This window comes from Aphelocoma coerulescens, chromosome 1, assembly GCF_041296385.1.
Source record: "Aphelocoma coerulescens isolate FSJ_1873_10779 chromosome 1, UR_Acoe_1.0, whole genome shotgun sequence".
NCBI classification, from domain to species: Eukaryota; Metazoa; Chordata; class Aves; order Passeriformes; family Corvidae; genus Aphelocoma; species Aphelocoma coerulescens.
The window spans coordinates 82,376,616-82,400,260 of record NC_091013.1 but is presented as its reverse complement, the minus strand read 5'-3'; the positions used below and the strand labels follow the sequence as shown (position 1 = coordinate 82,400,260).

General features: G+C 46.1%; 1 protein-coding gene and 2 long non-coding RNA genes across 3 annotated transcripts in view; all 3 read right to left on the bottom strand.

Moving 5' to 3' along the window:
* Positions 1 to 21,354, bottom strand: part of MAML2 (mastermind like transcriptional coactivator 2) — a 208,290-nt gene extending 186,936 nt beyond the window's left edge. The window contains exon 1 of the mRNA XM_069015022.1: positions 20,922 to 21,354. Within this exon, the coding sequence (XP_068871123.1) occupies positions 20,922 to 21,317 (396 nt within the window). The 5' untranslated portion in view covers positions 21,318 to 21,354. The remainder of the gene's footprint in view (positions 1 to 20,921) is intronic.
* On the bottom strand, positions 12,949 to 13,814 carry LOC138119222 (uncharacterized). The gene is made up of 3 exons (XR_011155439.1): positions 13,558 to 13,814; positions 13,278 to 13,440; positions 12,949 to 13,172 (listed from the first exon to the last, which is right to left on the bottom strand). It is a non-coding gene; the product is annotated as an uncharacterized lncRNA (long non-coding RNA).
* Positions 21,355 to 21,752: 398 nt separating the features above from the next.
* On the bottom strand, positions 21,753 to 23,052 carry LOC138110289 (uncharacterized). Its single transcript, XR_011150857.1, has 2 exons — positions 22,431 to 23,052; positions 21,753 to 22,102 (listed from the first exon to the last, which is right to left on the bottom strand). It is a non-coding gene; the product is annotated as an uncharacterized lncRNA (long non-coding RNA).
* Between the last annotated feature and the right edge of the window lie 593 nt (positions 23,053 to 23,645).

Here is a 23,645-nt window from a genome sequence, read left to right as displayed (position 1 = left end):
TGTAGGGAGGACAGAAATTTCCGTACTGAATCAGTAATGTCACAGAAATAACTAAGAAATGGCAGGATAAAAGCAATTCTTTTGAGCAGACATTTAGCTTTAAAGCAGCAGCCCTTCATCTCCCTGGGTAAGTCCTCTGCTGGTGTAAGCTGCCACAGCTTCATCAAGCCATAGTATTTACACTAGTTGATTTGTCCTGCTTTATTTGGAACACAAAGTTAGTCTACTTTGTGTTGTAACTTCTTGAGATATCACAGCCACCAAGTAACTGGAGAATCATCTCCCAAGACAAATCCTGTTAAATGCAATGAGATACAGAAAAGAGGCAATGGCACTGACAAACTGTGGGTGGATCCTGTGGTAATACCTAACCTTTAGAGCTTACCTAGATCACAGTGAAACCAAAAGAACTTTCTGTCACCTCCCATGTTGGCAAGATCTGTCCCCAGCTTCTCAGCTGGAGCTCCCAGCTCAATCACAGGCAAGCCAGCCTAACATCAGAGAGTGTGATGGTACCCAGGCAGTTTTTTACCTTTGGAAGTAAACAGGTGGTGATGCTGTTGGCTGCAGTTCATGGGAGTCTCACATGGTGAGAGGTTTCACAGGATTCACCTCCTGAGTATGATCACAGGATGACTGCAAGCTCCAGAAGTTTGTCACTGACTCATGCAGAGTCAAGATTTCCCTGTGTGACCCTTGGCCAACTCCTATAGGAAGTAATTTCGCTTTCCCCTGTTCTTCTAGAAATCAGAGCTTTGCTAGGTGAAAATTTGGGATGAACATTTAGAACACCTTTCCCTGAGAAGTGTATGTTAAAATAGGACTCCTAGATGCATCTATTGTAACATCAAGCAGTCAGGCAGGAAATTCTAATTCAAAAAAGAAAATCAGAACATTACCCCTGCATCAGTTCTTTCCTATAGAAAATGTTTTTTTTAAACATCCAGAAGTCCTGAAAGCAAGAAGAGGCCAAAACAAAATCCTATTACTTCCCACCTTCTCAAATACATTTCAGGAAGAGGCAGTTGCCTCTATCTCAGTTAAATACAACATGAGAACATGACATGGCAGCCAGGGTTGTAGGGAAGAGGCAGTTTCAACAAACTATACTATGCAGCAGTGTTTTAATGTTTTGGAATAACCCTGACATCCCACACCTAGTTTCTGTACACTCAGAGGGAGCATGGTGAGAAGGCAGTGGCTAACCAGGGATTCAGGCAGGGTCTAGTTTCCTGGATGAGCCCTGTGGCCCTAGTTATTAATTCTCTAACATGGGAGTAATGGAACTGGCTGCTTTTGTAAATTGCTTTGAGATCTGCCCATAGAAAGTGATTTGTAGAAAGCATGAATAGCTTTCAATTCCACCTCCAGGGAATAATGGCACTACTCAGAGTATGGGAAGCTCAGTATGAAGATGGCTTTTTGCTGGACCTAGGCCTTGATTAATTTTTTTCCCTGTTTACACTACGTATTTACTTTTTGCACTTCATTCAGAATAGATAATGAAAACAGTATAGTCTGCTTCCACTTTTGTTTCTGGAACAGATCAAAGACTTTAATGGACTCAGACTCAGCAGAACTCCAAATGCTCCTTTCTGTACAGATACAGCCAATTAAATGGCTCTGTTCGCTTCCAGGAGGATTACTTGAGATTTTATTATTTGTGCTGATCTGAATTCAGTCCTCAGAAGAGAGTGGACACATTCTGCCAAAAAAAAAGAAAAAAAAAGTGGAAAATACTGAAGGATTTTTTCTGCATCCCTGTATTTAATGCAATCAGCCTTAGCAAAGTGCACTGCACTCCTCCTTGTTAAAGCAGTCCTGTCCTTTTCTTTTTCTCCCTGCCTTGGAATTGCTACAGAGGGATAAAGTTCTGCATGGCTCACTCACTCTCACAGTTGTAATAAGTCAGAGCAGGCTGGCTCCCTGCCCAACAAAACACAAACTCCCCTGAAGTCTCCAGCTTTTCCATGGCAACACCACAGTCATCAACACAGCAAACAATTGCTCCAACCCCTTCTACTTCTCTCCTCTTAGCACAGGGAAGGATAGCATTGCACCCAGCCCATGGACCTGTGCTAATTATCGGGCATGAAAGGACACAGTGATGGAGATCATGTAACCCTCTGCATGGAGCTTTACGTGAGATCAAAGGAAAGAAAAGGCACTGAAACACTTAACACTTCTCACTGTACTTTGCTTAAATGAAAAGATTGTTGCTCCATGTTCAAGACATGAAACACCAAAAAGAGTAATCACACTGAGACTGAACAGGGGTGCAAACAGCACTACAAAGCAAGAGTCTAACCTTGAGTAGAGCCTCTTAGCCTGAGAGAACCACCTGTCACTCCAAGGTGTCTAATGGCCTGATCCTTGCCATGGTTATTGATGTGCCAGGCCGGTGCCTGGCTCTCAGGGAATAACAGCAGAATGATGGTTCTGCAAATAGGATTGTTCCCCAGCTCTGCTGTGAGTAGTGCTGCTCAAGATCTCCACGGAGCAGGGAGCAATTACAGTGCTGGGGCCCTGATCTCTCACTGCTTTGCACTGCATCCTTCACACCTGTCCAAATAAAAGCCAGCACCAGGACTGAACACCACCATCCTCATCTGGTAGCATTTTACTCACACTTCACATAGGTATATAAGACCTCACAAGCTGCAAGGCCATAGAAAATTAGGCCCAAAAGACCCCAAAGTATCTTATTTAAACTAAGAGCTAGTGGTTTTCAAGCTGTGGTCTGCAGACCCATGAGGGGCTGAGGACTACTTCTGAAGGGTCTGTGAAAGCTAAGTAAGAAAAGCAAGTCAATTGCCACGAGGCTTAAATTAGTTGTAAATGAACCTTCATATGTATTGGAAAACTTTTAGAGGATCTGTAGTTTATAAAAGATTGACAGGTATGTCCACAGACTTTATACTCCCCTGTAGACATGGTAAGAACTTGCTCTGTGCAAGAAAAGCTACCCTGTTTTTGGATAATTTGAGGGTATGTGTGACAGCATGGATAAGCATATAGGCAGCTCTCTGCCACTAAACCTCAGCAGTGTAAACTCAAGAATGGATATAGTTTTCCTGGCATAAGCAATATTGTAATTTCTTTGGACTAAGATTTTTCTTGTTTAGCTTTAAGACCCTCATTAAAGTAAAAAAAGCTTTGTAGGCTGGAAATACCATAGGCTAACTAGCTCCTTGTGGACAAAGTAATTTTTAAAGTAAATTGGCCCCAAAACAGCCATTTCCAATTCAAATCCTGATGCAAAAGAATGTTCTTCAGGCTTTACAAAATTATTTAACTATTTTTATAACATTTGAAAAATTATTTATTTGGACAAAATTCAAAATAGAAATAATACTCCCAGTATTCAAGCTTAAATGCAGGCTGAGGTAGCCCTGTGCTTTCAGTGTGCCTGGCCTTGGAATAAGCCTGTGTGAAGGTGTGAACCTCTGCTGCAGGACAAGTGACCTGAGGGTGTGAGTCCCCACTGCAAAATCCTGCCACCATTAGTCTTTCTCCACTGACACACGTGTGACTGAGGCACTGCGGAGCCACAGTCCCTTGTACAGAGCTCTGCAGTTTGTCTTGTTCCAGTAGAATCTGTGGGAGACTTCATCCTTCCTTTGGGGTGGATGGTAGAAACAAGGATGCTGGTGGACGAACAGCACCTCAGTTACATGTGTTTCAGTCCAAGCTAGTGCAGAACTGCTCTGAACCATACCCCCAGCCAGAATAATTTGTTCAAATTTACATTAGAGAGATTTTGGTGTGCATAGCTTAAGAAAGAGGGTGAGATTTCTACATGATAGACATACACGTAGCTCAGGCAGGATTTGTTGCAACTAACACAAATCTTGATACCCTAAGTAACACTGAGCTGAACTCTCATTGGCAAGAGAAGTACTTCACTTGATACCGACAGTGTGATGAGGTCCTAGTGATGGTATGTTCCATGTCATTTCAAGATTGCTTCACCCAGGCTGCTGGGTTACATCTGCACAATACAGGCCAAAATGTAACCCACTGGTCAGTGTGTGTTATGCATCCAGTTCTGTGGCTCATCCACAGAGGAAATGAGTCTCTCAGCTACTACCCTAAAAGAGCTGGTTCATCAGCCCACACTATGATAGCTCGTAAGTTTAATTCTAGAGGTCCCTGACCTCTAGAATGTGGTGGTGGGGAAAACAGTGGTTAGCATGCAAGTCTCTGTGTGTTAACATGAACTAGGACACAAAAACAGAGGTTACCCTATGATTATGTACTGATGACGTGAATAAAGCCAGTCAACCCAAACTGAGTTCTTCCATGAAAATGATTTTTAATTTGATTTTTCCTTATCTTAAGGACATAGCATTCCACTTTAAGGTTGGGCCCAGTCCTTTTCTCTTCAGTGGCAACATGAACACTTGTCTTCTGTATGAACAGGCTCATTAGCCTAATGCTTCCTACTGAGACATAGCAACAAAACTTCCTCCTGGGACTCTGTGGTGCACTGCTACAGCAGTCTCAAAACCTACAGACCCAGAAAAGCAATCTAGAGCTTTGCATTAGTCTACCTCAGCTGTGATAAGATTCCCTTCAATAGGCTGTGGAGCCTTAGGATTAATATGACATTCCTTCTGTCACTCCCTCATGTGCCACTGGTGGTGGCTGCAGATGTGTGTCAGGATGTGAGCCCCATGGGGCAGCCTCAGCTGGAGGAGGTCAGACTGGTTTCCAGCGAGACCAGGAAAGCAAAGATCAAATGGCTTATTAACCAGAGGTGAAATTACAGCCTTGTTGCTATCAGTACTGATTCTCTTCTGTCTCTCACTGGTGTTAATCAGAAGAAAGTAATGAGATTGGATATAAAACTGAAGGGTCCTGCCCTAGCCAAGGGTCTGCATGTTCACTTTCTGCTTTGTACCCAGCCGCTCAAGTGCCTTTCTGCGTGCAAAGCCATTCTCTGTCAGTAGATCAGACCTTTTCTATCTGCAACACCAGGTACTCATTCCCCTCATAGACAGATGGGGTGAAAGCTCTCAGCCATCTGCCTAGTGTTCCTTGCAAGCCAAGGAATCACTTAGCCCACACTGGGAAAGAAAATGTGAAGCCCTTCATATCATCATCCTACACTATGGTTCATCCCTGCCCAGTCAGAAGTTGCCATTAGCCACAGCAGCCCCAGGTACCAGTTGCTCTGGTTTGCATGCCTGCACCCCCCACCACATCTGTGTGCTCTCTTCTGCTGGCTGACAGCCTTTAAGACACACCAGTGGGCCCCATCACCAGTGCAAGCTGCAAGTGTTCCAGTAGGAACCAAACGCTGCAGCTTAATTTTGCTTTATCTTTTTCAGGACTGTTTTCATGAATAAGCAGATCTTCTTCTGTCTGCCGTGAGTGGGAAGGGCAGTCACTGTGTCTCCTGCTAAGCAGCCCATCCTGGCTACTGCAGAAAGACTTGGCACCACCACATCCCTAAGCTGTCTGAGAGGGAGGAAGCTTTGCATACTGGTTAACGTAGGGTCACTCTTTATTTCTGATGATGAGTCCTAGAAATACAGTCCTCTGTCTGAAAGAGCCTAAGGGCCTTAGTGGGCCCTCATAAGCACCTCTGGGTGCCTCCCTGCCCTGCTTGGTTTGGGAATTACTTGTGTGAAGGGTGCGTCTTTCTTATCACCTGAGTTCCTCTGGTTGCCCAGAGAGGTTGTGGAGTCTCTCCCACTGGAGATATTCAAGAACCATCTGGACGCAATCCTGTGCCATAGGACACAAAATCCTGTGTCTAGGACAATCCTGCTTGAGCAGGGAGGTTGGATCAGATGACCCAATATGGTCTCTTTTAACCTTACCCGTTTTGGGATTCTGAGTTTCTGCTGCAGCATAACTAGACAGCCCTTTGCCTCAGTAACTGTTATGTAAAGGGATCTGCTGAAAATGTTTCTGTGATGCAAGAGCAGACAAAAAAATGAAAGGGGGAGGCAGTGAGGAGGAGGGTTGATTAACTGGACCATTCTAACCATGCATTACTGAGCAGTGCCACCAGTAAAACTAACTGAAAATAAACACTGACAGTAGCTGTAGCTCATTCCCATCAAGGAAACCAAATGAAATCTCATGATGTAGAAACTACCTCTTAAGAAAAATGGTCTGAATATAAAATAATGTTTCTGAGTGGTGATCAGAGATATCCATCACCTTACATTTGAATTTTGCTGGAGAAACTCTTTTAAGTCACAGGTATTACCGCAGGCCTGGTTCCTACGGTATATCACCGTGTCCCGCAGCCATAGGGAGGAGGAGGAGGAGAAGATCCAGCAGGCAGGAATTGTGCAGCAAGACTGATTGATTTAATTATTTTACAAACTCTTTTATAGGCTTTTTTCTTCATAGTCTAATTGGACAAAGGACCAGCCACCCCTTGGGGGTGATTGGCCAAAATCCTAAAACATCCATTATCAAAATATTTTCTACTATACCATAAACAAGACTTTCCAAGGTTGCAGGTGGCTTGGTTGTTTACATTCCCTACTACCTCTTCTGCGTGAGAGAAAAGTCTCTCAGGGACTTAGAAAATAACAAAAAATCCTCACTAACAGCATTTTTGTACCTACACACAGGAAACCTTTGAACAATCCATTTCTCTACTACAGTGTCTCAGTCACCACACCAAGTCTCTGCCACCAGGTCCTCACCACCTCAAAGTCAGTGGCATGGGAGAAGGACAAGAAGGTCTGCTGTTTGCAATGCTCATTGCCTAACAAAAGAGCTTGTACAGCTTTTTTAACCTTTGCTCAGCACTATGTGTCATGCCTCTCTGCCTCATGCTTTTACCAAGGCCCCAATCTCCTTCCTGTCATTCCTTGATAGCAGGATAATAAATGCAGAAAAGATACTAATGTGTTAGATTAGATTAGATTAGATTAGATTAGATTAGGTAAGAGATGGTTACAAGAGACCAGCAGTTATTACTGCAGAACTTAAATGTCTCTGGCTGTAAGCACCTTTGTTTTGCTTTCAAGTCCATTGCTCCTGTAATATTGTACCTTTACAGACCATTTCAGAAGAAGTCAGGTCCTGACATGCAGCTCATCACCCCTATGAGAAGCCATGGCTCTGGCCTCCCCTACAAAGCACTCACATTAAATTGGTGCCCACACAACCTTCAAAGTACACACACGCAGAGGTTTGTAAGGCAGGAAAAGGTGATAGCTAAAGAGGGATTACGTGCTGGCAGAGAAAACCTGTTCTGAGGAGACAAAGCATATCAAGAGACAGAAAAGCACAAATTTTAGATGTGCATATGTTTTGTACTAGGCCTCGTAAAACAGGAGATCTGGCCATTGGCTTCTGTTGCACTGCTGGAATGGAGTTGGTCAAATTGGATCAGTGGGGTTTTTTCCTTGGAAAATGACAAAAAATAATTTTACTACTCCTTGAAAGAATGGCTACCCTGCTCTGCATCAATTTGCTTTCCTAGTCCCAGGGTAATTTTTTAAAGCTGTCTTTGCTAACATGTCACAGGATCATATAGAGCTAAACACTTGAGCACTGACAGCAAAATTTCACTCTCTTCCTTTGCCCTTCAGCTCTTCTTCTGCCTTCAGCTCCTTGCACTGGCCTCTAACACCACACTGAGATCGATGGTTACCACGTGTGCTGGGAAGTCCAGGCATCCTACCACCCTGCAAGGACCGTGAGAAACGGTGAGCCTCAGAGACAGAGTTTCAGCCTTAACTCTGGATTTCCCAGCTGGGACCTGCCTGTGTGTGGTATGCCCAGACTCCTTTACAGGGAAAGCCCTTTTCAATAAATTATTGCCTTTAATTTTTAGAAATACATTTTCAGTAATATATCTATAGAATGAAAAGCCAAAACAGAGGGAAAGCAGAAAGAGTGACAGACCAGAAGGTAATGATAATAACTCAGCCTTCTCTGAAGGCCCAACACTTACATCACTGGCAAGAAAAGAGACCGGACTGTCTCTTACTAGCACAATTCAGGACTTTTCCTAGACCACACATACTAGCAAGGAAGGAAATGGGCCTTTTACATTTGTTCTCTAGTATTTCTAACTGTTCAAGAAGCAAGAAGGCCTGTCTTTATACAAGGCATTTAAAACAGTGCTTTCACTGTACAGCAAACCAAAATGTCAAGTTAGTACTACAAGCATAATTTCAGAAAGTAAATAGGTAACTACTTCTTAGGTAAATACAAAGAATACTTTGTCCTCTGGCACTGGTGGATGACTCATTGACTGATGCACTGATGTCACATGTAGGCATGTTTTTTCAGTCATGGCTCCAGTCTGTATTTTTGACTCAAGCAAAATCTCCTAGGGATAAATGTTCCAAAAGTCTCCAGAGATTTTAGGCTGAGATTCAAAAATACAATTAGATGTCCAGATCCCCTTGGTTTCAGTTCAGTACAGAGAAGATTTGATGCCTACATATTTCAAGTCAAAAAGATTTGGACTTCTAGCTGTTCCTAGATTGGTCGTGGTTGCAGGAGAGGAATCCAAGAGTCCAAGGGTCCAACTCCCTGTCAAACAGAGTCACAGAAATAATGCTAACTCTGTACAAAGAATTCCTTTCTAAGACATAATTGCTCTTCATTTAATGGCAGTTGCTTTAAATAATCTGCACCTGGGTAGGAAACACACTTCCGTTATCAAACATTCAAGTGGCAAGCAGGCAGCAGCACTACCAAAATGTGTCTAGAGTTCAGAGACACTCAGATTCCAGAGTGAGTGAAAATGTAAAAGGTGACCAGGAGAACCTCCACATTTTCTGCCTTGCCTGCACCACCCAGCCCTATTTAAGAATCATTAAAAATACAAGATAGTGGATGTACTACTATTCTTAAAACTTTGGTATACTCTTAAGTATTTTCTGAATCAGACCAATAAAGATGCCTCCTCCAGAATGGGGTCCACTTCAAGGAAGCAGCACTCAGACAAAAAGAGATTTAATCATATATTTAATGTCACACATATTCTTTTAGTATTTTTCTGAACTGGAGCCTAAGCATTCACAACTGTATGCCCAGTCTGTGAGTGCTCATGGCCTGTGGTGAGGGGCCAAAGAACCTACAAGTGCCTTGACAACTCACAGAAGTTTTTGCTCAAAGTTTCTTATGACAATGACACAGGACCTTTGAGCTAATCCTTTACGAAACTAATAAGAGAAGAGAATAATCTCACGGTCATTAGATTTCCCATTTAAGCAAAAAGCTAGAGACAACTAGAGAAGCAGTATGAGGGAAGATGAGGAGAACATGTGGAAAACACGTGTTCAGCATGTCTCTCTTAGCCTGGCCCTCTGGCCTTTCCAAACTAGAAAAACATTACGAAGCAGCAGCGTCAGAAGCATGAAAGGAGAGATGGGAGGGCAATAACCCAGGTGAGGAGGGGGTGAATGTGGAGGAGGAGAAACAGCTTATAGCTTTAGGAAGTGGAGGAGGGGGACTACAGACAAGAACTTTACTGGGGAAGGGGGTGAGTGTGACTTCAGTGACCAAAAAAGCAAAGGCAAAGCTGGGTGAGGAGTCCTTCTTACCTGTGCCAAAGAGCCTGTGCTTTGATGGCAGCCTGGGAGACCCAAGCACAGACAGTGTGTCCTGGGAGAGGGCTGCAAGAACCACATAACAAAGTGTTGCAGTAAAAAGCCCTTTTGGCACACCGGTCATCCAAAGGCTGCTACCCTTCAGAGGCATGAGAGAATGAACACACATCCAGTACACTAGCAAGGGGGTTACCAACCTCACTAGCCATCCTGGCTCTAGCAGGGTCCCTCTGATGTATTGTGAGCGGTACAAATGTATGTCAAAGGCCTTACATACATAGAAAGTTTATTTAGAAAGTTTTAGAAGTACATGCTGTTTACTCAAGAGACTGGATTAACTTCTGCAGAGCTATTCTGGTCCACCTGTAAACACATGGACTAAAGGGCCTTATGAAAAGTAGTTACTGTGTATTTCCAAGTGGCACCTTTTATGGCGTCTTTTAAAACCTGAATATCTTGTGTTATGAATGCTGGGGGTTTGTTTTGGTTTCTAAGTACCAAAAATGACAGGATCCTGCCATACAACTACTGGATACAATTTCTTTTCCCCCAGTTCAAAGCTGGCTTTTTCCCCCCAAGTCCCCTAGGGCTAAAACAGTTGTGAGTTAAACTTGCAGTATAAACTGCTGCTGGCAATTGCCCTCATCCCAATGCCCTTGCTTAGATGAATAGTGAGGTCTGTATGGGATTGACCAAGGGGATGAGAGGGGAGAGGACTGTGATGCTCCCCGGCCTGCTTACACAGGAGCTTCACAGACTTCAGACCAGGCACATCTACAGCTTCCTTAGCTGCTGAGAGTGACACTGATGGCATCCTTGGAGCTCCTACATGAAGGGTGGTCATGCCTAGTCTGAGGATGGCCGTCACACGGCACCTGGGGCTGTGTTCTCAGATTCACCATCCACACACAGACAGCAGATTGTGCCTTCAGGTTGCCTCAGGACAGCCCTTGAAGGACAGTCTAGACTTACCCAAAGGGATGGCTCAGAATAACTGAGCCTAGAATCAGCCATTAGCTGTTCTCTAAACTATGACTTTGACAGAAAACAAGAAGATTTTGTGGCAAAGGGGGAAAAAAAAGCAGGGAGATGGAGGGGGGGGGGGAGGGGGCAGGGAAGAGTGTGTTTGCAGCTGCTGGCCATCAGATTTCAATTCAATCAACATGACTGAGTTCCAGCTCCTGAAAAAGAGAGCTTTTGACGACATATTGACATAGCCTGAACTACAGTGGTCCAAGTGGCAGTGCTATAATTATAAGGATTATATTTAATACTGCACTTGGAAATGAAGGTCTGAAACACTGTGACACTCTCTCTCCCCCTAAAAGCTGGCCAAAATATGTCCTAGGAACCATTATGGTAATACACAAAGTTGGTAGGAAAAACGAAATGTCAGAACTCAAACCATTATAAAAGGGGATCATGTGGCTGGCAGCTCAGGTCTGCTGGGAGTTGAGCAGTGAGGAGGAAAAATGAGAGTGAAAGGAAGGGCAATTGGATTTGCAGGAAAAATGGAAAGTAGTTTCTAAAAGTACAGAATTAACTGGTTTAAGGAAATAAGTCAATTGATAATTAATACACTACTTCTGAATTAGGATTCTTTTTGTAGCATGTTGTGGACTTCAGCCAGGCTGAGGCCTGTTTGTTGAACAAAGACCAAACCCTGCAAATATTTCTTGACTTGCTTAATTCGACACATCTTGATTTCAGTGAGATTACCCATGTGTGCACAATTAAGCACACGCATAAGTGTTTCCGGGAACTGGGCCATGGAGGTAAGCGGCCGCATGTTGATCACCAAGTCTATCTAGCTTGGAAGGATGTCGAACCAAAGCTCTCAGAGAAGCAGAGAGAATGCATTTCTTTGGAAAACAAAATAACTGACTATAAACTAGCATAATGATCAGAAATAAAAAGCCTGATCCTACATTAGGCTGATGTTCCACAGTGCCACGTCCACAGTATTTCCCATAGGCGGCTTCAGGAGGGGCAAATTAGATCATAATCAAGACTGAAAAGCTCAGATGTTGAGATACCATAACAGTGAGGAAAAGGGGAGAGAAAAAGGAAGGGAAGGGAAAGGGAAAGGGAAAGGGAAAGGGAAAGGGAAAGGGAAAGGGAAAGGGAAAGGGAAAGGGAAAGGGAAAGGAACCTGGAGTGTCTGGAGATGGTTTCTAAAGCAACAGAACCCTAAATAAATGGTCTGATTTTCCAAAGTGAAAAACATAAACTGAACAGCCCAATGCAGCATTTTTCCCAGCTGTCACTGAGGTGGTATTTCTAAAATCTGGTGGAATGACTCATCCCAGAACAACAACTGTTGCCAACAAGGTCCTTCCTTCAGGTCTAGATATTTAAATAAGGAGGTACAAAACCAAAATAAACAGAAGAATCAGGGACAGCTTCTTGTCTTGGAGTTCAGCTCTGAAGCTTCCTGTGAAGTCACCCACTCTCCAAGGTGCCTCCCCAACCTACTGAGTAGGAATCCATGTGATCCTCTGGCCTAAGGAAGGGATTGTCTCTGCTGGAGTAAACCCCCCTGTTTGTTAAACCAAATTCTTCCTTCTGCACCTAGTCACCACCTCTCACACATGATACGTGCAGGATGCATTCTCCTGAGCCATTCTGCCCTCCAGAGCAGCAAACATTACCAGTGGAAGCATGACCCTGCCAATAGGTAGCACAGTCCTCAGGCGGTTTGAGACAGACACCCTTAAACTCTGTGGGAGCAAACCTGGACCAAAGACTACACTGTTGTGCAGTAACTAAACACAGCCCTGTCAGCACCAATGAACGTCCTTCTTTGGCTAGTACAGAATGCAACGATTTCAAAGATGCTTTCTGGAGCAGTGTTGTTTTGCTGAATAATTTATATCTCTGAGTCTTCTGAAAATGAGCAGCATACACTTCAGTGCTGCAATAACTATTCAGTGGAGACAGTGCACATTTTATGTTCAGTAAGCTCATTGCTTAAACACTGTTGCCATGACTATAAGAAAGTGATTATACTATTGTTTACAAGAGACTCTCAGTAAGTCATTACCACAGTAGCCAGAGTTTTGCCTCAAGTCAAAATTTTTGGGAAGAAAAAAAAATCTCACAGGTATAATTAACTTTGTGATCAAGATAATCCATTGAAAGACTTTGGAAACTGAATACATCCTACAGTGAGGAATGAAAATAAGTAAGGATCACTAGTGTCTCAGGACTGTTGACTTACTGGTTTTCTAACTGTTTCATGGGTAAATTCCATTGAGAAGAAAATCCCTCCTAGCTAAATAACTGTTGTAACTAATTTTCAAGGAAGAAATAATTTACCGGGCAAGCACCAATATAGGAGTTCAGCTGTGATGGGTAATGTTATAAAAACAAACCCCTTTGTACATAATGTAAGGGGGAAAAAAAGACTTTAAAAATTTGACTTAGAAGAAACATTTGGGATTATGAAATATGGCTTTTCAGTTTCCTGGATTGAAATCGATACCTAGAACACTTAGTTCTGAATCCTCTAGTGCATATACATATACAAGAGTCCAGTACATGACCTCTTTATCTCAATAATGCGCTGATGATCAATAGTTTCCATAACTAAGAAGCAATTCTGAAGCTGTCGGAAAGTCATCCTCACATTTCCTATGATCAGTAACAGGCCACGGAACACAAAGCAAAGAGATGATTAATAGAGTGCTGGACTAGGAGTCAGGAAATCTGGGCTCCATTCCCAGCTCTGCCACTGACCTGCTGTTTGGCCTCGGGCAAGACACTTGACCTTTCTGTGCTTCTGTTCCTCCTTCCATTCTTTGTCTATCTTGTCTCTTGAGGCCCGGAGCTACGCAGGGAAGGGCATGGTTCTCACTGGGTGTTTGTATAACATCTCCTCTAGGGAGGTGGCTGCAGAGACCTACAATAAAGCCAGGGTACCACCGGGATGACTCTTGCACAATAGCATGTTTTGTTTCGAAACAGAATGGCCACGATGAACCCTATTGGGGTTCCATCTACTAGTCCAGGATCTTACCAAGTCTTTCAGCCAGCTTCAGGTTCAGAAAGCAGGTAAATGGGTTTGCAAGATCTACATCCTCGCTTGTCAGAAGCACTTTCACACCGATTCCTAATTGCTACTAATTTCTCTCCACCTTAACTCAGCTGGGTTTGCAAGCACATCAGAATTATAACTGAGTGACACAGATAAAAATAGCTACAGGAGCCATTTCTGAACAAAAGGAATTTCTTCAGGGAGATGCCAACAGCTGTAGGTGAAACCACAGGTGCGAGGTGTTTTCAAATTAAAAATAAATTATAATTTTTCAGTAAGTGTGTTGGAATTTTGTGTAAATTATTCAATTAAGCAATATTTCCTCAGTGTTTTTCTCACCCTGAGCCATAAATGTGAACCATCCTCCATTACTACCAGATGGGAGGCAACACATGCAGGGCAAGGTAGCTCCCACCTGCTTTCACTAGGGAGCAGCTGCAGCCTCACGGAGAGCTGATGACTTGTGTATCCACTCTCAGTTCCAGTCCCACTTTGCTCCCAGTTTGCTGAAGCATCAAGCACATGAAACCTGGACACAGATGACTTAATTGGGAGATTAATTTGAGCACAAACGGATGCAGAATCAAGAGCAAGTAAAGCAAGAAAATATAAAGCATACACATTTATGATTATGAACAGAAAGTTTAAAAATGCTTTTCTCTCCTAAAAAGAAGGGTCACTGCCACATCCTGCACTTTTATTGTGAATATTGGCAACATGGTGCCATGAAAGCCTAGGTCTGGAAGTCATGTGATTATGTAAACGACTCATTCAGGTTTGTATCTCCAGTACTCAGATCTTTGGGTCAAAGGCTGAAAAGGGGATTTGAATGCACCTCAAAGGTTTTGTCAAAGCAAACATTCAAAACTCCTGTCTTAGGCTCCATCAGTAATGAATTTGGCTTCTGAGCCATAAAACTCACCATCGCATCTCAATTCACTTTACAGAAATGATAAATTGTATCTTTCATAGGGGAAACTGAGTTTTATGGAAGTGAAATAACAGGAGTAATCTGTTGAATAGATCCTAGAGTCAGAGTAGAAACACTTAGATTTTAGTTTACAGAATGCTCACCTAAAAACTGTTGCTTGAGAGTTGCAGGTACTTTGGTTGAGGTATCAGTTTTGGCACTACAGTACAATTAGGGACTGATTACCTACATCTAAAAATACTTTGGAAGAACCTGACAAGGCATAACAAATTCTCAAGTTGGGTCTTAAGTGGTTATAAGAAGCTTTCCAATGGGAACCTAGGGCATAAATAGTTTATGCTTTTATTTAAAAGAAAAAAAAAGCACAGAAAACAATCTGTATCTTACTACTGTTAAGTTGAAAATTTGATCCAAATCACACTCAGCACAAACTCCTTCTCTTCTGCAGCCAAGACCACTGCCTCTTTCACTGCTCAAAGCTGTTCCAAAATGGAGTAGCACGATATAGGTAAGACCCTTTTCGGGTTGACAGATGCTGATTAAGATTTGTGGAAACCACAGACCTGTCAAGAATCCTATCAGTATCATCCTACTGCTGCTGGGAGTACCACCACTGGGAATTCATACAGGGCAATGCTGACATGCAGACACTGGAGAGAGGTCAAAGAGCAAAGACCTTCCTCTTCTTCTCTTCAGAGCAGCCAGGTGGCCAAAGCTCTTCTAGGCACCATGTAGCTGATTGTGTGCTCAATAAGGTGTAACACAGTGGTTGCTTTAATCACCCACTTGAATTCCATGACATGATGGTGTCAGGTCATTGTCATGGAGAGTTGAGCCTTCAGCAGAACCCAAGGTCCCATGTGCTTGCGAGACTGTGCCACCAGAAAAGCTAATGCAGAGAAGGGAAATAGTGGCACAGCAGGAGACATTTGCAAGACCACAGAGACACTTTCTGGCAGACCCGGCACCTCTGTGACAGTGCTTTGTTAGCTGGAGCAGCTTGCCAGCTTCCAGCTCCTTCTACACCACAGAGGAAGTGCAATATAAATGAAGCAGTGGAGATACCACCCTTCCCAAAGTTGTCAAAGGCACCTGGATGGAGCAATTATTTTCCAGTAATGAGACAGGGGTGAAGTTTCAGTTTCATAAGGCAGCAGACTTAATAAGAAAGGCAAACTACAACTGGCCTCTGAAGGCAGTATCTTGGTAGAAGGGACTGTTGACAGCAGTTAGGAAGAGGAAGAGAGGCACTGAGGGCTTTCTTAACCTGATAACTGACTAATCTAGCTGCTGAGGCTTTTTTGGTCACTGCAGCCTAGCTGAACCCCACATACTCCTTCTGCAGGGAGTGTTCTTTGCAAGGGGAGAAGTACTAATAGTGATGCGAATCAAAGTTTCGGCAAAACAGCTTCTCTGACTCAGACGCACATTTCTAAGGTTCAGATTTCCCCACAGAACAGCTCACATTTTTGCTGGAGTCACACTTTTCAAAGCAGAACCAACAGAAGCTGAATATCACTTTCCTTTGTTGTGGTGCTATAGACAAGAGACTCAATTTGAGTTCTGCAGGGGATGCAAGAACTGTCTCAGAGGACATGCCAAAACAGCCACGGACGTTAATAAGCCCACGGGTTGGCCTTGGAGAGCACGTCAAGTCCAGGCAGAGACATTGTTCCTCTGCTCACTGCCTACAGAAACTTTGGTGGTGGAAATAGTCTGTTAAACAGTTGCAAAATGGAGGAGACTTTCATTAAATGTATTCAAAGCTTTAAAGGGGGCAAGTGATTTGATGAGAGAGCTAGGCCTGAAAAGGTTCCTACATACTAGCATAAATTTAACAAATTCACTTCTTGAAATCTTCATTACATACAGCTTCTATGCAGCTTCCAGGGAGTTTCTTGATTTTGGTCTGGGAAATGTTCTCATGGTTAAGGGGAACAAAGATTTTAAAATGTCACCCATGCCCATCCCAACCAAATGGCTCGCAGCAGACCAGAGGGCCCATAACAGCAGATCAGTGTTTTCCACCCACATGGGCAATATGACTTCTTTTACCTGACTCAGCTACATAAATTTTCACTATCAGAACGCAGCTTGGCTCCTGCAGAAGCCCAAGGAGCAGACAGCAGTCCTTTACCTCACAAACAGAACATTACCATTGCTTTGACACCAAACTTTGTATCAGTCAAAAGATTGCACTCTAGCTTTGCAGAATGGTTTGTGCTTTAATCCACCTGTCCTCACCACACCATAACATCACTTCACCCCATAGCTGGTCACCTTATCCTGCTTGCTTGAGAGTGCTTCCGAATGCTTTGTATGTCCACAACCAAAAAATGCAGGTATTTCTGCAGGGTACCCTGGCAGCCAACCAGCAAACAAAACAAAGAGCTTGGGAGATAGGGTAAGTGTCAACTTGGGCAAAGATACCAGAGCACAATCGTTCCTTTTAAAATACTCAGGGATCTTTAACACTAGCACAGAGGAAGCCAAACCTCAGCAAACACAGTGTAGATCGTAAAAAAAAAGTCCTAAGGAAATTAATTCAGGATCTCCACATAAAATAACTGCCTAAATTGAGGTTTTACAAGTCAATCTTGGCTCTTGGTACCAGTCAAGAAACCCTGTTTTGCACTGAGGTCCTCTGGGAACTGGGACAAACCCATTGACTCTTCTAGATTTGTACAGCTGTTGATGAGAATTTAGGGGAGCAGGAGGAATTAATACATTCCCCTGTTCCTTGGATACATCACTTTCATGGGATTGTTTTCCCTTTTCTTTTTTCACCTGCTTGCAGGCTACATCTGGGGAGCAGACCACTTTCACAGTCACTTTTCCAAGTACAGAAGATATTAATGCACATAATTGTCATTCTAAATGAATTCTTATAATGATAAATTCAACACAACCGTGAGATGGGTGAAAGTAGAACAAGTCACCTGTGACTGATGACAAACAACACACTCAAGAGCCGCCGGGGTGATGGCTGCGATGAGAGAACCTGACCAGAATGATGCAGTAATGCCCATGAGACAGAGCTCCCAGCTTGCACAGAGCAAAATGAGCAGTGCTCAGCCTGTGTCGGAAGGAAAATGGAATGAATTGGCTGCCGGAGACCTGAAACTGAAGTGCAAGAACTTTGGTATTACCAGTTCAGTGCTTAAGCCACTGAGGAATGCCCTCCAGAACTAACTGTTTATATATAACACAAATAGTATAAACAGCTAAGTGCTGGAGGGCATATACATACATATAGATGTATGTATAAAGGAAAGACAGAATATTTTATCTGTTCCACTCTGCACCATGAAGAGTAACAACACCATATAAATAAACAAATGTCAGCTCTTGGGAAATGCAGGAAGGCAGAAAGTACAAAAGCTTCCCTAGCTGTGTCCTGAAGAATAAATTTCTCATTCACACACACCCACATCCATTGGTCCAGCTAAAAAAATCTGATCCCCAGTCTCCAATTAGAAAATGCTGTTGCCAAAGATACTTTCTCAAAAATCAAAGTAACACTGTTAAATTAAGGCCAAACCAAACTCCTCTAAAAACTCTCTCTTCTGCCAGTTTTAAACTGTCCACTGGGAAAAGATAATTATCAAATAATAGTATCAACAATGACAGATAATCACTTCAAGCTCTTTGATATGTTAAAGGAAACATTGTTTCAAATGTTACCAAGTGTCAAATATTTACTCTTGAGTCCAACTGTGTAAATGACCCATCCAAAGCCACTAAACACGGCAGGCACACGTGTAACAAGAGCAGTGGGACCTGCAAAGCAGAGGAAACAACCCAGCTGGGTTTTGCAGACAAAGAGCCTCCTGATAGCCAGAACTCCCCAGCGAGAGTTATGAGTGCCTTTGCACTTATCTGTGTGGAGCTGTGGAGTTTTTTTTAACTGGTGGAGCTACAGCAAGACAGGTGGAGCTTTACATTCCCCTTGGACTCAGATATGCGTCCAGTCTCACATGCTCAGTGTGAGACTCGCACCCATGCTCTTGTCTTGTGCTTCCCTGTGCCAGAGCTGTACCTGCCACAACTGAAACACAGAGCTGCCCCTTGTTCCAGGGCCCTGTGCACCTCACACCTGCTGTAAGGAATAAATCTGGAATTAGAGGAATAGTGCATATGAGGCTTCCACTGGATTTCCTCTTGGGAATCACCCCACAGAGGATGAATTCTGCTCAGATATTGTTCCCTTCCCTGTGCATTTATAATGCACAGGACAACAGGCTTAGTCTACTTTGTCCTTCCTCTTCAAGTACCCTTGGAATTACTGGCAAAGCAAATTCCTTTTCCACCTATGGCTGGAGGAAAAGCAAGACTCTTCTTTCCTGGTTCATCCCTGCCCTCTGAATTTTCAAGAACAGCAACACAAAGATGTACTACCTGGTGTATAACCCTCAGCCACTTGAATTCATCCCACTCAGACGCTGTGTGTTTTGCTTTTCCTTGCTAATTTTTGCAACAACGTTCTAAGGAGCTCTTGGTAATGAGAAGGTGTATCTCCATGACACAGAGACATGACTTTGAACCGATGCCTTTCTCTGTTTCTTAATTAGGCAGCCCTACCAGAGTAGCAAATGAGGAATGTCTGTGTCGAGCATAGAGTGGGAGGATGTGCAGTGATACCATTACAACAATTCTGCTTCATGAGCCAGCATTTCCTCAGTGTCAAAACATGGTTCAGGGCCCCAAACATCATGCTCACTGAAGTCACACACCTTGTCAGCAGGATTGCTGAAGGCTAGCATGCAAAAGTGGTGGAGACTCTGTCAGACTTTTTGCTTCTCAAGGACAGATGTGTGTGGAGTTTTCTGGGATGTAATGCAACATGCAACGTAGAGCGAGGGCCATGCACAGTATCTCCAGCAAGCAGCAGGCTAATAAGCATTAGTGGTATTTCAGAAACAAGGACAACCTCTCAGCACTTAAAAGATGAAAATCTTTCAGTATTTTCTTGGGAGTTGTTTCATTTAACATTTCCAAACAGCTGTCTCCAGCTATTTCATAATAATAGTAACAACTAGCAAAAAAAAAAAAAAAATTGAAAACAAACAAACAAAACAAAACAAAAAATTCCTCATGGGCCTGTTGCCTGATTTCAGAAAGTGAATTTTTCTGGGACATACACTATTAGGCAAAAGCCTTTTTTTTTTTTTTTTCCCATAAGGCAAGTGCAAAGCATTACATTAATACACACTGGAAAAATAAGATAATGGCTTTCTTGATTGTGACGAGGAATGTGGGGAGATTTAATCTGAACACTGAGTCAGGTGGAAGCGCCTAAACTCCCCTCGGACACAATGTTATCGCGTTTAACGCTTACATCATCACCCTCACGACTGATGCTGAGTAACGCAGCCCCAAACGTCGATCCACGCACCGCACGGGTAAGAAGGGAGAAACGACCACAAAGGTCCCGTTTTAGCATTCGTCAGGCACTAAGAAAGATAAGTTTGATGTCTGGAGCAGAGGGAGCGATCTATTTTCAGCTGTTCGAATAGCAGCCGCGGGCCTATCAGGACGCAGTCACTCCTCTCAATGTTTCGCATGTGCCGAGAATTAAGAGTTGGGAGGCAGCACAGCGCAGCATACGCCTTCAAAAGCGTGAACTGACTGCTCGCAATAAAGAAAGAGGAGAAAAGGCTTCACCTCCTTGACATGTTCAGAGCAATTTCCAGTTGAAAAAAGGTCAATGTATCATTTACAGAGAGGCAGTGCCTGGAAAACTCTCGTAACTCTGCTCCGCGAAACGCTCTGGGTGACAATAACAACCTGAGCATCGCTGGCGAGGCCGGCGCTCGGAGCTGCCCCGCAGGCACGGGCGCTCCGCTCCGGGCAGTGACCGCTGCCCCGGGCGTAGGCACTGCCCGAGTTCCAGGGGGAAGGCACGAATTGAGCGAGAATACGTGCCTGAAGCCCTGGCGAACGGGATCGAGTGGGGCAGGGGGGACAATTCTGAACGCGGGCGATACTCTAGCGCTACTTTTCACCCCTGCTCGGGGTTGCGCTGACAGCGTCGGCTGCCGGTGCCCTCCTCAGGGATGCCGCTGTCACCGCCTTGGCAGGGCGATGGCAGAGGCGCGCGACGCGTTTTTAGGTCCACAGCGTGATGTAAAAAAGCCAAACCAAACCCAAAACAACACCCCGAGCAGTCCCAAAATCCCTTCGAGGAGCACACACGCGACCCTCAGCCCCCCCAACTCGGCGCCTGCCCACCGCTCCTCACGCACTCGATGCCACCGCGGGGTCCAGCGCCTGGCAGGGACCACTGCGAGGCGCAGCGGGCCGAGCCCACCGACACCCCCGGGCCCGCGGGACGGCGCGGGCAGGGCGGGCACCCCGAGGAGCGATCGGGGGTCGGCGCGGCGCCTCCCCGCCGGCAGCGGGCGCTGTGACTCACCGCCAGGAGCGCCGAGGCGCGCTGCTCCCCCGCCGGCTGCTCCCCGTTGATGCCGCCGTTGCCGAGGAGGTGCTGGTGGTAGTCCGGGGGCGCCGCGCCGGCGGCGGCGGCGGCGGCGGGGGCGGCGGCCGCCTTGGGGTGTTTGCCGGCCTTGCGGGCGCCCTGCCCCTGCTGCACGAGGTGGAGGAGCTGCAAGGTGCTCTCCCGCTCGCGGTCGGAGCTCTCGGCGCGGCCCCGCTCGTAGCGCCCCTCGCAGCTGAGGTGGTGCTGGCGGCAGACGGCGATGCGGGCCCGCAGCCGCTCCACGATGGCGCTGTGCACCCGGGGCGCCGCCGGGCCCCCCCCCAGCAGCCCGGCCCCCAGCCCCGCGGCCTGGGGGGGAGCCGTGTCGCCCATCGCTGGCTGCCGGTCCTGGCCCTCCGGATGGGTCGGTCCTCACTGCCGCATGGAGGAGGGCGGGGGGTTGGGGGGGGAGGCGGGGGCAGCGGCGGGAGCCCGAGCCCGGGGGCTGGCGGCGGGGCGGAGGGCGGTCAGCCCCGCGCCCCCAGCCCACCCCCGCCCGGCCCCCGGGCGGTGACGGCCCCGCGGGGGGTTGACAGATCGGGGGGCGGGAGGGGGTCGCTAGGGCTGCGCCAGCATCGGCCGGCGGGAGGGGCGGGGGTCGGGGCCGGGCAGCCCCGGCCGAGGGGCGCCCGGTGAGGGGGGACGGGGGAGCTCAGGCGAAGGAGGAGAATGGGAAAAAAAAAAAAATCAAATAAAGCGAGCCGCTGCCTTCAAAATGAATCCCTGGGCGAAGGAGCTCTCCCTCGGGAATGAGTGAGACTTGGCAGGTTTATTGGGTTTATTTTATTTCGGGGGAGCGGGGGGTGTTATTCCTTGAAGTGGAAATTTAAGGCATTGCCGTGGTCGGCGGCGCGGAGAAACCCCCGGCGGACCGAAAATCTTGTAGGGTGGCTGGAGTGGGTTTGTTGGGGTTTTTCTCTCTCTCTCTCTCTTTTTTTTTTTTTTTTCCTTTAAGTCTTTAGTAAATGTGCAAATAAAGAGCCGGGGAAGGAGGAGAAAGAGGAGGAGGGTCGGGTTAGTTCAGTCTTTGTGCTTTCTCGTTTCTCTCGCCCGTTCGTTGCTGGCCACTCTTCGGCGTGCGACTGTGTCCGGCTGGCTGCCGCTAAACTGTAGTTCCTCTAAAAATCAGAGAGACAGATCCCCCGGTCCGGAACAATGTCAGTCAGTGGACTTCCAGACCACGCTTCGCCTTCACTTAATTCAGCCACTGGATAAATCCGTATTGCTTTCAGTGCTCATCTCCCCCCTTAGTATTAAGCAGCAAGCTATGGACCCAGGCAAAAACTCCTCTCGCGTACTTTCCCTTTTACTCCCAGATACTGAACAGTTTCAAGTACAGTTTCAAGAATAGCACGGAGGAGGGGGGAGAAGGGGAAGAGGGAAAAAAAACCCCAAGCAACCCAGCCCCTCTTCAGACAGTAATTACAAACGGAGAGTTGCACTTACAAACTTCCAGCATTTTGCCCCCAGAACAGTCCAGCAGCCACTTTTTCTTTGTGTTTTTGCATATTCCATGCCCGCGCCGGCGGGCGGGTGTTTGCCGGTGGGCTGTCGGCGCTGCCGGTGCCGGAGCTGCCCGCGGCCCCTCCGTGCGGCGCGGCGCGGCGCGGAGCGGGGGCGGGAGGCGGGTGTCACCGACAGAGAGCGCGGCCGGGGACGCGGCGCCCGGGAGGCCGGGGCGAGGCGCGGAGCCTCCCAGCGGCCGCCGAGGGGAGTCAGGCCGCTGCCGCTCCCCGGGAGGTATGTGCATGGGAGGAAGCCAAGGAAATCCCCGCTCCCCTCCTCGCCCTGTACCTGGGTGCCGGGCCGGGCGCGGAGCAGCTGCCGAGGAGCGCAGCCTCCCGCACTCTCCCTCCTCCCCCGGCGGCGAGACCTTCAGGCGAGTACGAGGGAGTTCTCAAATAAATCACGGCGCTGCGCTCCTCTACCAGCTGGATTTCTCTGGAACAGACGGCATAAAAACAAGCAGTGCGTTCTAGGGCGCTCGCATGCACGGGACGAGTGCACGACACGAGGTCAGGCTCGGGATGTGGGAGCTCCGCGCGCTGACAGGAGCGTCTTGGGTGTCAGGGGCAAGTCACGTAGCGCCTGCACTGTGGTTCCTCCCCGGGAAAGCCGCAGGCTTAGTGCTTCTCTCGCCCGGCTCCTCTGTTTAGAGCAGGGCAATTAGAGACTGCGAGATCTGGCCTCTGGAACTGGCCTTGCTGCAACTAGCAGCCGTCAGGTTCTGCGTGTTGTTGTAGGTGAGCTGTAAAGGAGGATGCAGAAATAGCTGGAAGCTCGCTGGCTTTATTAAAGCAATATGCTGTTGTACTACTGTGGCTGCATTAGCCAAATTCCCAAATACCTCTGGGAATAAAAATGGCCCCCAAGTACACAGAGACACATCCCTGATGGAAAACCTCTAAGGCCTTTGGGGACTGTACAGTCCTGAGTATATGGATGCATTTTCTCTTTCTGTTCTGCAATGGGTCCAGTCAGAAAAATACACAAATTTCATCACAGCATACTGAGAGCATTAAGCTGAGGATGAGGAGGAGCTGATAATAACCCTCTCAGGTGGTTTTATCCTCTTCCAAGGTCACACAAATAAATACTTCGAATGCCAGTGATGAAATGACACATCCCTGGAAAATCCCCCAGAACATAAAAGATAGGGAG